Consider the following 17,413-nt stretch of genomic DNA (forward strand, 5'->3'; position numbering starts at 1 on the left):
AGCATAGACTCTCTTTTGATTCTATTAATGATGTTTACTAACCATAAAAATGACATCATTGATGTAAATAAGTTGTTACTATGACAAATGTATAAAGATATACAAAAAAAAAAATAATTTACACGCAAAGATTAGTGACCAAATGGCGACAAAATATTGTCGTCGTTGATCCATGATTAAAACTAATGACCAAATGGTAAGTCGCCGCTAATACTTGGTTCAATTTAGCGACCAAAAAACGAGAACCAGATCATTTCTCCGGCTTTATAAATTAATAATCAATGTCTTAAATATTAATTTAACAAAGATTTGGAATTTTCAAGACCTATAAATTTCAGTTTAAGTCTAAATTTACTTGAAAACATAACATATGTGTAATACCTCAGATTTAGCTTGAAAAATGATTGATAGACTACTCATATTAACAAGGTGCATCTTCTTTTTTAGGAAGCCCATTTGCTAAGAACTCCACAGTTAAGCGTGTTTGGTGGGGAGCAATCTTAGGATGGGTGACCTCCTGGGAAGTGTTCTCGGGTGCGCATGAGTGAGGCCAAAGTGCGCTGGAAAGACTTGTGTTGATTTGTGGGGCCAGTCTACAGTCTCCATGAGTAGTCACCAGCGGTCCGAGGGGCCGGAGTGTTACAATCTGAGACAACTAACTTGACACAACCTAATTCTGAATCATTATCATCCCTACTTTCAAACTCATATTCATCTTCCTCGAGTGTTCATTAAAAATCTCATTATATACTTGTATGTTTAATTTGATTAAATGATTTTTAGCGAATGCAAATTGCAAAAGTGACAAACTTAAAATATTTTATATTATGGTTGGAAAATTTCATAGTTAGCACATGGTTACGACCATGCCTACTTTTAAACTCATATTCATCTCTCTCATATCATTCATTAAAAATCTTATAATTTACTTTGTACTTTAATTTAATTAAATGATTTTTAGCGAATGTAAATTGTAAAATAGAGAAATCAAAAATATTTCTTATTATAGTTGGAAATTCAATAGCACATGGTTATGTACCATGCAAATGGACCTTGTTACCAATAATTAGGTAGAATATTGTTAAACAATATTTGCACTTTGTCTTCCTCCCATGTCTTTATCATAAACCACACATATTTTTCTCATTCTTAAAACATAAGGTATGAGATTATTCTTCTTGCTTTTATTTTTATAATTATATTTTGATGGACAAACAAATAAATATTATTAATTAAGTTGAGATTCCTTTATTTAGCTTTATACCTGAAATATGATTTGCAAAATCTTCATTTGATCCACGAACACATGCAATTGCTTTATGATGCCCTAAAGTTATACTTTATTCATTCCATAATACCCGCTACATTTTCTATTTTTGGCAATTTCATATTACTTGTTATATTTCCGTTTTTAGTAATAAAACAATCATTTAAAGTTCTACCTACCCCTATTTTTATCCTACTCTATACTCTAATAAAATACTAATACTATACTCTATAAAGTAACCTAACAACCTATTTTTCCTTTTTCTTTTTCAAATAACAATAATAAAATACTATACTCTATAAAGTAAACAATCAGCTATAGTGTAGGTCAATCACTTTTCTTAATTCTCGTGCCCATGTAAATGTGGCGACTAAAACGGATCGGAGGAAATATGTTGCAACTTGAGTAGTTTTTCATGGCAATCTAAGCTAACTACCATTTTCTAAAAATTAATATTTTATTCACTTATATAAATCAACTTTGAGACATGTTAAGAGAACTATAATGGATAACTTGGAAACACTATATATGGCAGATTGGCAGATCAGATTGCAACTCGATCATTAAAACTTATCGTTTTTATTTAGTGTGAAATCTCCTATTATTACATGTATGGCTGCTTAGTTACTGGTTTCAATCAAAGCCATTAAAATTTGAACTCGGTGCATTACATCTTGATCCTTCTCTCCATTAGTTCAAAGTACTACTTGGTGTAGCACATAAACTTAGTAGTTTGGGCTACAACATCTTCGAGGTTCCCCCACTTGCTTTTCTCCGCTGAAACAATATTTATAAGTAATTCTATTTTATTTTCGAGTGAGTATTGCAACGTTTTTGTTAGTTACATTTACTTTTTCGGGCTTACCAAAGTAAAATTAAAGCTTTAATATCTACGATACGTTATATAAAAAATATATAAACTATAAAGTATATATTTATATTCTATACATGGAAGCAAAAATAATAAGATCTTATATGGGTTTGTTTGTATTGTCATTTAGAGCATATAATAGTTATCGAAAATAATAAATTAATTAAATTAACAATTAATTGGCAATATCCCAAGATTGCAAAAGTTTCTGTTTTGGTATTAGCACAGGTCGCGGCTCGCGAGTTGGCCTGGTCGCAGCCTGTGACTTTCGTGCCGGTTTTTGCAATGTTCATTTTATTCGGTTTTGTTAGTTATGCAATAACTACCTACAGTTAATATGAGTAGATTAACTGAATAATTGGGATGAATTGATTTAATATCGACATTGATACGTGAATCCATGTTGCGGTTCATGAAGTGACATATTACTTTATGAATGGTTGTATGCTTTTCTAAATATAGAAGGCATGTGTAAGTTATTTCTAACATGCAATTTCTGATTTTTCTTTTCTTCTCTAGTACTTTACATAGAGAACTTGCAATCCTTAATTGTAAATTTTCGTTTCTTCTTCCACTTAAGTTTTCTCATGTCGTTCTAAGTTCCTTGTGCTAGGAATTTAGTGTAATTCTTTGTATCTCAGAACATATTTTCGGTTTATATTCCAAAGCACCGTAGTAGGGAGGAAATAATGTTTTAGGAAAGAGCATCTCGCCTAGAATTAATATCAAGTTCACATACAAAATCTTCTTGTAACTATGTTCGATATATAGTGTTCCCGATGATGAAGTTCACATTTGGTGTATGTAAAGCAAATGTTTGAACTTGTCATATATTTCATAACCTACTAAGTTTATGTAACTTTATTTTATATGTTTGATTAATAAAATTAAAATCACATTTACAACAGTTTGAACTTCTATACATCCATAAAAAAAGCATTTTTAAATTTCTTTCTCATTATATGGAATTTTCCAAACATAACCTTCACAATGAATCCAACGGGGTATAATACAAGTAAGAGGGGTAAATCTTCACACTCTACTAAAGAGTGTACACAAAGTGTACAAATTTGTGTAATAACATTGTGAAAAAAATCAAATTATTATAAGTTATTGAATATTTCTTAGTGGAATATTTATAAGTTACTTGTGTTCCATAATTCAAATTAAATCAATTAAATTATTTTTTTTATTGAGTGAATGATAAATAAGATATAGTTGGTGGGTGATGAATTTACAAAACTAACAAAAGGCTTATAATTACTAGAGTTGTTTTATGATATCTAATTTATGTTGTTAAAGTGGTTGGTTTCTAAAATATTGTTTTTGTTAGTAAATCCAAGTTTTCAGATTTTGTAAGATCTTGGATCACTTAAAAAAAGAGTAATTGTTGTTGATTGAGTTTGTAAAAATATTATTCTAGTAACTATCGTTGCGTACTATTACCCACGAAATTCAATTGTTGAATATTGATGTCTCAAGTGATTTTTGTATCTCTATCTTGATACCGGCGTATTCTGCTCGTATAAGTTAGAATCAGGTTTTTAGAAGGAATAGACAACAATAGACTATATCATTATCTCCTTAGAATAAGGACGCTACAACTAGCAAGACTCTTAACTCGAAAAAGACCCGTAAATGAAAAGAAATAGCAAAATAAGACAAGAAAAATAAAGGCAAATATACTTAGTTTAATATTATATAATATAATATAGTTTAATATTATATAATCACTTGATAAAGTAAATTAGTTCTATTTATTTTGAGTACTATTGCTAATAAAAAGGAGCCAATCATGGCTTTTGAGTTTTTTATAATTTATATTGTTACCCTACTATTATTGTTTACTTGTTTAGGGATTGCTCTAACTCTTTTAACGCCATAAATATGTATTCCCATACTAGACTATAATGAATTGTTAAGAGTTTTTCTAAATGGAATTTTACAAATACGTTTTTATTTTTCTACCATTGTTTAATTTTTTTAATTAAATATATACTAACATAAAGAATATTAGATGAATCAAAAATCGATTCAGAATTATTATTGGTTGTCTATTAGATTTTATACATCATTTTATAAACAATGATTAAATAATTAATCTTTTTTCTTATCTTGTACGTTGTCAAAATCGACATGAATTATCATATATATATATATATATATATATATATGTATATATATATTTTATAGTATTAATAACACTAAATATTTACTCAAATAAAAGAATTATGTAGTAATTGCTATTGCTAATAAAAAAGTATTGAACATTTTATTGGGATGAATGTTTATAGATATGTATCTCAAGCACCAACTACATACCTTCTAGAATAAGGATATTTGTAATAAGATGCATGCAACCCACTTTTGTTTACTGAATTCAAAGCATTGCCTTTAAAGCATGAACTTCCAAAATATCCTGTAAAAGGAGAAGTAGTTAAGTTCAAATAATATGGCCAAAATACATGTAATTCTTAGGTAGGGAATAAGATAAAGATGTTGGCAATATCTTTAACATCTTGGACACAGGTTGGATTAGGAATATGAGAACTTCAATAATTGGCACTTTATGGATCCTTTGTACAATTTTTATAACCTTAATTTTTTGATTGAGTTGGTATCTTGACATGATATCAGAAGTCAACTTGATAAGAGATCATTAATTTGAAAATCTCAATCATTCCTCATTTAAAGTGGAATATTCAGTGTTAGGTATGAGGAAAACATGTCTTGCATCTACATTTTTAACCCAAATAACTCTTTTGTGAGGGGGTGTTAGTATATATAACATATCTTAGAGCCTTAACCATCAGTTTAAACTTTTTATTAAGTTGATCTCTTGACATATTTATTCTTCTATTTACGTTCAACCAATCTTAAAAAAATCAAGGGATACAACATAACAATACTATTACTAAGTAGTATGGGCAATAAGAATAGCAGCATTATCAATATCCTAATCCAAAACAAAAGGCAAAATAATTGCATAGTTATGATAAAAAAAAAAAAAAGACACCTAATGATAAAAGCTAAAAGAAAAGAGAACTAGATGTTTTCCAACGGTTCAACGGCTAAAAACTGTCAATCCATCCAATACATGCCACGTACCCAAATTGTAACAATAATTAACGCACATGACAAAGAAAAAGTACAAGTGACCAAACTGAATAAGACACGTATGTTGGGGCCGTTATAAAACGAGTACTCACCACTTTAAGTCTTTAACTGTCTTTCTCTTCAATGCCCATTAGCCGACCGCACTAAATAATGAAAAATGGTGTATATACATATGCATATACGTAACACACTTCCATCAAATTATATGGAAATTTAAACACATTATAACATCATCAACCACATTTTAATTGTACGGTCTCTACTAATTTTGGATGTCATGGCTTTGTAAGTTTAACTAATCTACACTTTTTAATCAAATTTAGATGCAACATTAGTGTTTTGACACATTTCTTGATGAATATCTTTTAGCATAATAGAGCTATGATAGATTATATAACTACATATTATGAGCTTTATTCGTTGAATCGGTATCAGAGCTAACATAATAGAAGGATTACAAGTTTGAATCTCCTTTACTTTGATTTAGCGCATACAATATGAAGAGTGTAGTGTATGTATTATATTTTTTCAACACTTCTAGCCTAAAAAACTCAAAACAAAATACTAATAAAGTGTATGTAATATATTTCAGGGCTTCAACCATCAAGTTTAAGTTAATGGTTTAAACCCCATGATATGTTATATACTATATCAAATGGTTAAAGCCTCGAGATATGTGATATATTCTTCCTGAGTCTACTACACCCTTTTACACAAAGCCCTTTGGGTTATTATAATTATGGATGTAGAGTTTTCCTCATACTTGAAAATAAGTATTCCACTTAAATGAAAGGTGAATGAGATCTAACAGTGACCTTTTGGCAATATGTTGGTTTTGATACGATGTCGATCAAGGAACCAACTCAATCAAAAACATACACTAATTAGGTTAAAGATTCGGAACATGCTATATTATACTATCATATACTACTTTGTCTCTCAAAGATTGCTACAATTATCTTTTCTAAAATATGGCTGGTTTCCAAGAGAAAAACGCAAAATATTAAAATGTAGAAGAGATAGAAAGAAAATTAAATGTATAGATGAAAATAGACAAGAGAGTATAGAATCATTTCTACAAAAACATGACAAGTTATAAAAAGACAAAAGTACTATTCTCACTGTTGCTCTAAATTTTCTCTGCTTTTATTTTTGAATATATCCACACTTTTTTTTAATTCACATTCCTATTAAACTTATATTTCATATCATCCATGCAACTCTGCTACTCCCCCATAAACTATACATTTATACCCATGTTATACCCTCATCAGTTTCACACAAAATATAATTGAAAAAAATTTGATTAAACAAAAGAAGTAATTTTAAATAATTATAATTTGTAATTTGTGAAATTTAAACATGATTAACTCTTTCCAAATGGCATAACTACTCTCACAATCTAACTTGTCAAGTTTGAGATAAGTGATTTTTCTTTTAAGGAAAAAGTATATTAACCAACTTTGTGAAAACATACCACTTGGCAAAATACAAGAAAAACAAAAAAGAGAAATCCACTAATTACACATAAAAAAAAAAGGATAATTGTAATAAATATGATTAAGATTGAAAAATAGCAATCATCTTTCGGCATTCATATTTCCTAACAACTTCCCTTCAACCGAAATGCACCCTTAATTTACACTTTTTCAATGCTTTCCATCATTTTAAGAGCCGACATTTTCAAAAAGTGAAGGATGTTTTATCACCTCGTCCCTTTCTATTAACATCACATGCTTTTTTACTGAATTTTAGCCAAAAAATAAAATAATTAAGAAAAAAAATAAAATAATAAAATAAATAATAAATATGATTGGTTAATAGAAAGTGAAAATAATTTGAGTAATCAAAGAGAATGATATTATTACCTAAAAAGAAAAAGAGGTAAAATTTATAAAATATTCATTGAAAAGAACATAAGAAGTGTCTCTGCTTTATTGTTTTTGCTTTTTTTTTTTTTTTTTTTTTTTTTTTTTGCAATTTTCTTTTGAAAGATTGAGATAGCTCTTGTGAAAAAAGCTTTTATAATAATAAAAAATTGATATCATTTATAATATAAAAATTAAATCTAGGTGTTTAGCTAAAATTAATCTATACGTTAAGAATTGACAAATTTTTTATGTTTTTATCTTTATTAATAAAAGAATTATAAGTCTCCAATTCTAAGTTCACATGTGCTCATGAACACCCACTGAAAATGCCTTCTCCACATTAACCACAATTAGGAATACAAGTGAAAGATATGCTTTGTTCTGAAATAATTGTAATATTTGTTTTTTCACAAAGTCTAAACACACTAATTGAATCCTTAATATATCTAATTACGTATAATAAAAAAATTATAAGAATTTGATATTAATAATTTTTACAATAAGACAAATCAAACAAGATCTCACTTGATTATATTTTAATTTATAAATTAATAATTAATCACAGATTAAAAGTGATGAATAAATAGTATCATATTTTTTAATGTTGCAACTAATATGAAACAGAAGAAGTATAATATAATAACTATGTGAAAGAAAGTGCGATGTGAGTCGATGTGTAAGAGAAAATTGATGCCCAAAAGTACGCTAGTACTTTGTTCAAAGTTCTCATTTTCTATCTTTTAATCCAAACAAATAAGGGACTTTTTTTTTTTATCTCATCTCAAATTTCCCGCCTCTTTAAAAACACCCCCTAAAGCATAAGAAAGAAAAAAAAAACACTCTATTTCGACCCGTTTTCGCTAGTCTCAAGGGTGAGTATAGTTCTTTATTCATGATCGAGAAACTAAAGAGGACAACAATCACAACACCTTAATCCCAACTCGAGGGGAATTGCGATTAAATTTGATGCTCTAAGCTCGAGGGCAACTTACGCAAACTCATGGAGGATTGCAATTAAACTTAATGCTCACGTTCGAGAGGAATGCTTCCGGATCAAATCACTGACCCACAAGACGCACAAGGTGGGAAATATATCATCCATATTGTTAATGTTCTAATAGCCATCTACTTTTATAGAGACAGCACCATCAAACCCTACCAATCCTCGACTTAACCAGCGATTAACAATTTCAACTTGACAAGATTTACGGAAGAGCCATAGAACAATGAGTAAAGAAATTAAAATCCTAAGCTCAGTAAAAACTTCAATTGAAGCAGAGCGGGGCCCTATATGTTTAAACCGCATGGCGGGATGACTATTGTTGACGGAACAAGAGAGGAATCAAAGGGAATACAAATTTGTTCACCATCCCTTCAACAAGGTGGTCTTTTCCGGATTCAATTAACTACAATTTTGCCACAATCCACAAAAGGTGGGCATGGGTGTTAGCTCAATTTGATGCTGCCCGAGAGAGTCGTGGCCTCACCGGTGTCTTTGAAGGACTCACCCTACAAACATCACAATATTCAAACGTTCATTGGCATTTCTTTTAACACATGAATTTTCTTTCTCGAAACCTACATAAACAACTCTATTACAGCATATGAAGCATTACCTAACAGGTTGAGTTCCTAAAATCATCCCACTGCAGTCCAAGGCCCGAATAGCACTTTCAGCCTGCAGAAGCAAAAAAATACTATTACAGAGAGCAGCAACAAGACACCGAGCTATACTTGTAAAGAAAGTGATTTCCTCTACCAACTGAACACATTTCAAGCTAAAAAGAGTAGCAATCCGCAAAGGCTCTCCGAACATGCAGCATCTAGAGAGAGCTAATTTTGCCGACTAATACCCATCACCGCAGTTAAACATACCAAAAAAAAAAAAAAAAAAAAAAACAAATTGAATGTAAAGCAATTATAACAAGTGCCACCTCTTCCCGTTACCACAGGTGGCTCGTAGTAAACTGAAAGCAAACCAAGGGCAAAGGTTAATTTATTACAAAATAATCTAAAGTTGGAATTATTCACAGCAGATGGGTGAAATGTTGAATTATTAATGTCAATTTTTCCCAAATAATATTTTGGCCACGATTCTCACATTGATTTGTTTGGTTTCTGTAGTAGACCTCACATGGCTTTGGCATAGTTGTTGCATAGCCTACGATGACTAGCAAGTGCAAGATTCAGATGTACTCTTAACATGCAATTCTAATCTAACATCAGTGTCTCATCTTATATCATTTGTGCGGGCAGGCAGGCAGGTAGTGACCAGTGTACTGCACCAATAACCAGTTATTGATGGAGTATTAGTTAAAAGGCATCAATGGAGGAATGAAGACCGGCTTAATATGTATGCATTCAAGTTCCAAAATAAAAAATTCCAATTTGAAGGGTAAAACTAAGGCAATCCAATTTCACTCACATGGTAAAACACAACCCTTTTCACGAAGATGGTGGCAAGAAGTTATCATAAAAACCTACTCCCTCTGTCCCTAATGTTTTTCCCATTTGACCAAAATAGATGAGGATCTATTTAGGTTGCACGGGGCAACATTAAGAGATCGAGGGAGTTCATTGAAAGCAGGAAAACTATACATATAACTCATAACTATATACATGTGACGTGGAACTTACCATTGTGAATTCAACAAAAGCAATGCGAGTTGAATGTACATTGTCCCCCAAAAGCCTCAGACGGGATACCTATGAATACAAGTGCACCATTCTGAGTATGTGATTATATATCATAGATTTCCATTTTATGCAAATAAATCCAAGCCAAATGATTTTCATAAACATACCTCACCACAAGCACTTTCAAAGAAAATTTTTACCTCCAACTGAGAAACCTGCAACACAGGAATAGAAAGAACTCAAGCAATACAAACATCCCAGGATTGTCACTAACAAGATGGACAAGAAACATTCAGAATAATTACAAAAATTATTCTAAGATAATATCAAGTAGTACATGCTCACAGAGAACCCAAATAATTAAGAACTTGTTTAAGCGATCCACTTCTGTTTTGTACATTGTATATCTAGCTTTGCTTTTTCTCCCTCCTTACTCATAGATAGCTGCCTAAAGCTACACAAGTCATTATTTGACTTACTTAACTGTTAACTTCATGTTCTCTAGAGCATTTTGCCAAGACGACCGCTTTAATCTGAATAGGGATTATACTACAGAATAATCTAGAATTGGGATTATCATGCAAAGACTTACTATAATTGAGATTATTGTTGTATATTTTTTCTATAAATAAGAGCAACTGTCAGAAACAATGGCTATACCTTTTTATCAATATTTGTACAGTAAACAGTTCTTGCGCACATTTCTCTTTCGTCTTCAGACTGTCAAGTGTCAAGCATTAAAATTTAGAATAAACATTTCACAGTACAAGAGTGCAAAAGAATTTATGTAGAAAGGCAATGATGTAAGCATACCCTTGGGAGAAACGTAGGGTTCACGGGGAGAATAGCAGTTTTTGAAGGCAAGACCTTGACTGGATAGTATCCCAGCATTGTCCCACCTAGGCTCAAGGCTGCTCTAGCACCCCCTGTTTGCAGAAATGCAGATAAACTATAAGCATTGATGCCCAGAAAAAGAAAAAGAAAGGGTAGAAATACCTCAAAAATAAGCTCCAAATGAAGTTCTTGACTTACTTTCATCAGCAAACTCTACAAAAGCAAAACGAAGAACCGAATGAGGATCACCACAGATTCGGCAGTCAACAACCTGACAAACCGAAAAAAGGATGTCAAATAATCATAGTGAACTAGTATGTTACGGTAAAATATATTTACTTCATAAATCACACATAGTTGAACCTAAAAGCAACCCAGAAGTAAGACATTCATCAGCTACAGTAACTATAAAACTCAGACAAGGCTTTTGTACAGTGAGATAAAACTGTATGAGCGGAAGATATCAGAATCCACAAATTATGAACTAATGGTCAAAGAGCCAAGAGGATCCGAGTTGAGAATTAATCTTTAATCATCCAGGAGTTACCAGATAGGCCTTAATCTGCTAGTGTGTAGGACTAATAACCTCAATACAATCTATTGCATGTCAAATTACGAAAACAAAGCAAATTGGAGCTTCATTTATTTAATTTTTTTCTCTACCAACATATTTCTATAGTCTTAGCTAACAAAACTAGCACGGAAAATTAGTCAAGATGTATCTATCAACGGTAAACTAGCTGAAGGTCCCCCGAGTGAAACATATGCCAAGCCCCATTATTACACTGTGCAAAAAAAAAAAAAAAAAAAAAAAGGTGTAACATGCCACAAACACAAAATCAAGCTACATAACCTAACAAGCTGCTTATGTTGATTGCCAAATATTTCTAAATATTTGTATAAAGAAGCCAAGAGAGGCTAGAGTTAGCATAATTGGGTGACGACGCTTTCCTATTGATATTGGTAGTTTTAATTTGTGGGTCCTCTTCTCTAACCATAACAATGTTACAGCGTATGTCATTTTAGGATGAGATTAGTTAAAATATAGAAGTATGGGCCGAAGACTTCTAAAAGAAGTGAAGTTGATGAATGATGTATGATATAATTCATGACTTAATGCCTCATAGTTAACTATTTAGATGCTATGTTTTACTTGTTTACAACAAGGAAACAAGAGTAATGGTAAAGAAACAAAAGAATGTATTAATACTTGCTAAAAATGATTGAGTAACATGAAAAGAAGAATGTCTTGATAAAAAAAGTTGCTCGCCGAGCTTTGAAAACGAGCCAAGCTTGAATATTTTCGAACATCAAAATTGTGCTTCTTCGTTTGACTCATCAACACCCCACTCCAAGTCCAAGTCCACCCCCCCCCCCCCCCCCCCCCCCCATCTCCTCTATATGTGGCAAAACACAACCTTAAAGGTTTAGAGCGTGTAAGCTTCGTAATTTTGAAAAACCAAACACAACGCATAGATATGGTATCACACAAAACAATCTTACCTACACACAAATGGAAGTTTTGATGTCTAAGTTATAACGTGTCGAGAATCAAGCTCATCAATGTTTGAGATTTTGGAACGCAATGGCACCCCCAGAGTAATATTCACGACAAGACAATGTTTTCATCTTTCTTTATAAATTTGATATAGTATAAGGCTTTAATTGTTTTCAAAAAATCAAGACAAGAAATAAAAGTTTTCATTTCAAATTATTTTAGAGCATAAAAGGAACAAAACTTAAAGATAGTACTTGTTTTACATCAATTACAAGATAAAATATAAAGATAAAAAGGTACTCATGTCTGAGTGTGTGCATGCTATGTGAACACGGGTATGGCGACCACATGCGTCGTGTCAAGATAACATAGCTCAAACCTAAATGTCCATAGATAAACCAAAAAAGTTTGAACCAGATGCCCTCCTAACAATATGGATTAGGGCCATGGCGGCGTGAATTGTTTACGTATATTCATATCTTAGTTTGCCCAAATTTATTATAACTAAACAATATGAGTGTACATTGATGAAAAAGTAATTGTTTAAATAATGTTTTAGCTATAAAAGATACTTCATTATGCATGATAAAATTTAATTTAACAAGAAAAATGAAATTCAAAGAGCCTAGTTGTGAAAAGAAATTCTACACTCAAGCTTTCTAAGAAGAAAGAATTCAGAAGTAAAGTGTGGAAAGAAAAAACCAAACAACAATGAAAAAGCCTTAATTCCAAATAAGTTGGCTACAGTAACCAAACAAAGTATTGTTAGAACTTAGAAATCATCGATAACAATATTTTTAATTCATCCAGCACTAAATTTAAACAAACTAAGTAGATTGATTCCAATGATAATCCACATGTATTACGCTTCTCGCTCAATTCCTATTTTATTGCCACAGACTAGTGCAAATTCAAATTCTTCATGCCATTCTTCGCTCTTGTACTCAAGTCTTCATCAGCTTCACCTACTCTTTTTTCAATGCAACTCAAAATTCCATCCATTCACTATCATCACGGTGTAAATTGTGAGGTCTTTTTTGCACATAAGCATCATAAATGGTTATCTCTCATCTTATCTATATTATCTGCAATTCCAATTTTTAAAACCCTTTCTAATATTACATATTGAACTATGTTCCATTGGAGCAACCACAAGATCTGTTAATCACACTTTTCAATTCACCTTTTCTTCAACCTTAACCTTTTCTTGATGACTTTATCATAGGTGGTAAGTCTTATTGTGGTTTCATACATCTATCTACTCTTGGCCAAATTTCATTTGTTCTTGCTCAACTTTACCATAGGTGGTAAGTCTAATTTTTGTTTCATACAAGATTAGTTTCATACAACGTTTTCCGTCAATGATATTTAGAAATTCAATAACTAATAATACAAAAGCAAAACTATAGACAATTTCTTTTGATCTTCAAGCATCTTAAATGAAGAACAACAACACAGCACACAACAAAGCCAAAGCTTTAATCCCAACAATATGGGGTAGCGTTGTAGTACTTAGATGAAGCAACACATAACAATTTCCAATTCTTAAAATGGGCTGTTTATTCTACAATTCAAATTCACAAAGGAAAAATCGATGAATGGACTATGGCAACCCATCTTTGAAAAAAGTCGTAGATGATTAAAAGAATAATGACAAAGCTCTACAAAAGTAATTGTACATATCTTACGAAAGATGTCAGAAGAGCAAAAGACTTGGAACAAGACATATTTGTAGAAGCATGACTGGGTAACAGTCCCCAGGTATTCAGTAGAAGAATTAGGAGTGAAAAGGGCATCAGCAATAAATGAAAACACAAGAGTAAACCAATGTTGAGCAGGCATAGAAGTTACCTGTCCACAATTACTAAACAAAGCAGCTAAACGCTCTTCGGTAACCTAAAATAAGAGTAAAAAATCCCATGAACACAACTTCTCTGAGTTTTTGAGAGAACTGCAGGTCATGCATTGAAAGAGACTGCAATGTTCAACTGGCTTACCTGATGGTCGATATCAGAGACATATACAGTGCGCCTAATGCTTTCTTCCCGCTGTGCACGAAAGGATCTCCCATTCACTCGTCTGTTCCCTTGATTAAAGCTATTCCTCCTCTGAAAGAATATAATGATAATACATGTAAAAATAAAAGAATAATATAGAATACAATAAGATTATGGACAGTGTCGCATGATCCGCTAGATGCCTAGCGAATTGCGAATCAAAAAAAGCGAATTATGGTCGGTTTTAGACAATTTTTGAGTCATTTTGAGCAAATTGCAAATTTAAAAGGCGAACTAGCGAATTATGTTTCACTGATTGTGGATAAACAAGATATACTCAGTGATAGAAGGATTCATACCTTATTAGCACTACATATAATCAATAACTAGCATATTATATAACCTTAACATGACCAGATATTTTGGTGTTCAACAGAACATGATTCATTAATTGTATGTTATCTGATAATGATGCAGCAATGATCATTTCAAATTACTACATTGACATATTCCAATCCCAAAAGCTTGAGATTTGAATATTCACAACAAACCCACATTTGGAATTAATCAGGAAAGAGATAAGTCCTAATAAGCTTCCTGCTCCACATAATCATGATAGTATCGTAAAGGTTTGATTTTAGACGGCAAAATCATTAGCTCCGACAGCAAAATCTATTTCACTCCCAAACCCGTATTTTTGCACTATGCCATCAAAATAGATTAAACTCTCATTTTTCTCTAAACCCAAAAACGAAGCAAATACACCCACACAGCTAAGTGGCAGAAAAATAACCACAAAAAAACAATTTAGCACCCATAAAAAACACTCATTTTCAAAATGTCATTCATTCAACCAGATAAAAAGGAACCCTGATGGACAGAAGCCAAGCTGTTGGCTGCTCGACATACTCGAGCAAGGTGACTCGACCTAGTCTTCTGGTCACTCAACCAACTCAAGCGAGTCGACTCGACTGAGTTGAGCAAATGCACGGTTTTATTCCTATGCTTCTGTTTTGTTTCTGTTTGGAAGGGGTTATTGCTTTGCTGTCCTTTTGCTTGTCATAGCCTACATATACTCCTAATTACATCATTAAACAAATAAGATGCACATTGTAATACTCTTGTAATCCTCAAGAAAGTAAGATTAATCTAGATAGAGACAGAGCCACAAAAAAGGGTCCATAGGGTGTAAATTGGGGGTATTTGTAATCTCTCTGGATTTTTATTCTCCATTGTTGGAGTTGGATTATTGCATGTAATCTAGACTCTAATCAGTAAATTGTCTTCATTCATTGGGTGGGGTTTTATAGTCTAATATCAATTTTATATTAGGATTTTCCCACCTTCCGATTCTCGGTGTGTTCTTTGATTTCTTTTACATTTTGCAATCTTTTCATTCTTTGTTTTAAGAATTTCAAAGGATAGAGCATTTGCTCTAACAAACCCAATTACACATAATTGAAATATATAGCAGTAACTATAATTTTTATAAAAAAATACAAGTCCATATTACCCAATTCAAATACAGTAAGAGAATCAAAATGCAAAATAAAAATGGAGTAAAGTAAATAAAAGATCAAGAGTAAAGAAATGAAATGAAATATACCCTTCGATTATTAGAAATTTTGTCATTGCTCGAATTCTTACTGTAGGCAGAAAAATTGTTTTGAACCGACTGATCAATCTTCAAACCATAAGAAGAAGGTATAAACTCCTTAGCCCAAGGATTCAATTTGGACAAGATTTGAGCAAGTTCGTTAATGTTTTTGTGAAATTCGGATTTGGAATCACAACTCTGAGTGTCAGTCTCAGAATTCTGAGTAATTGAGTTACAATTCTTAGTGAACTGATCATCAGAATTCACCACATTTTGTGCAACAGCAGCCATGAAAATTGCAATTAAACAACACCCAGAAAAATCAAAAAGGGTAAAAAGAGAATGATGATTCAATTACAAGAGGAAAAACTAAAATTATGTTAAGAGAGAAGAAAAAGAGGAGTGTGGATTCCTTTTTTCTTCCTTATTAATCTAGGGAATAAAAAAACTGTATCAGAAGAAACCCATTTAAAGGAATAGTAAGAAGATGATGAATTGATGATCAGAACTGATGGAAATGGGAGAAATTCAAAAACAAAAAGAAAAGAAAAAAGAAAAAAAAAGTCAGAATCAAGAAAGAAATTAAAAAAAAAAAAAAAGGAAGTGAAGAAAAGATTCTAGGGCTTATATGGAAATTAATGGAAGGGTTTAGAAATTAATTTAGGAATTGGGAGTTGTGGGGAAAGAATTGGTATTGTTGGTAGGGGCTTAGGGACTAAAGTGTTGTTCTCTTTTCTCTACTTTCGTACAAAGAAAGAAGAGAAGAGAAAGCATATGTATGTCACCTAACAATAACATGCAAATAAAAGTTAACCCGATCTGCTAACTCGACCTAAATATTAACCCAATTGAGGTATTTGACCCAATTAATTAAATGGATCAATCGATATGATCTACTCTCTCCGTTCAATTGAATTTGCAGTATTTTTCATTTTGGTCTATGCCCTTAATTTGTATCATGTCTATTTTTGGATAATGGTCCACCACGTTCTTTCAATCGCATCTACACCATTAACTTTCTTTTAATTTTGTAGACACAATTCATTTTCTTTTTTCGTTTATTATCATTTTCTTAAAAATTAATTTCTTTCTCTTTAATGCAAATCTAAAGGAACATATGAGCATTTATTTTATATGTAAAGTTCATTTCAAATTTTTAATTAAATATGTTGTATATGTTTAGATTATTTTTTATAGGTGTTTTTGTCATGTATTGTAGGTATTTTGTTATGTGTTGTAGGTGTTTAATTTATTTGTTGTATGTATTTATGTTAGGCGCTGTAAGAGGTTATATTATGTGTTGTAAGTATTTAGGTTATTTGGCATATTAATTTATGTTATATGCAGTACGTGTTTATAATTCTATTTTAGTATACAAAATACAACTAAAATTGTAATAAGTATTTTGTGAAATGCGTGTGTGAAATAGATGTTTTTTTAAATGAATTAAGTTGGGCTTTGAGAGTCGTCCCTCAAAGAAAAGGTTATTCAAGAGACCTACTGTAATGACTAATATGAAAGAAAGTGCTATGTGAATGATGTGAGAGAAAATTAAGGCTCAAAACTCCAATGGCCTTTTTAGTTGGTGGTACTAAATGGACATAATGAAAATGATTTATCGTGTAAAATTTCATCAAAAATTTTATGTTATTCTCATAGTAATGAAACTTTAGTCATAAAAAAATTTCCATTATCACCTCACTTAATATCAGTTATCCCAATGG

At 31.5% G+C, this 17,413-nt stretch overlaps 1 protein-coding gene across 1 annotated transcript; it reads right to left on the reverse strand.

Annotated features, from left to right (window-relative positions):
• Positions 1-7,863: 7,863 nt before the first annotated feature.
• LOC130818211 (polyadenylate-binding protein-interacting protein 9-like) lies at positions 7,864-16,451 on the reverse strand. The gene is made up of 10 exons (XM_057684288.1): positions 15,699-16,451; positions 14,093-14,203; positions 13,947-13,991; positions 10,796-10,868; positions 10,577-10,689; positions 10,424-10,483; positions 9,931-9,978; positions 9,764-9,832; positions 8,743-8,804; positions 7,864-8,635 (listed from the first exon to the last, which is right to left on the reverse strand). Exons 1-10 carry the CDS (start codon positions 15,978-15,980, stop codon positions 8,578-8,580), a joined length of 921 nt encoding a protein of 306 aa, XP_057540271.1. The 5' UTR covers positions 15,981-16,451; the 3' UTR covers positions 7,864-8,577.
• Between the last annotated feature and the right edge of the window lie 962 nt (positions 16,452-17,413).

This window comes from Amaranthus tricolor, chromosome 7, assembly GCF_026212465.1.
Source record: "Amaranthus tricolor cultivar Red isolate AtriRed21 chromosome 7, ASM2621246v1, whole genome shotgun sequence".
Taxonomy (NCBI): domain Eukaryota; kingdom Viridiplantae; phylum Streptophyta; class Magnoliopsida; order Caryophyllales; family Amaranthaceae; genus Amaranthus; species Amaranthus tricolor.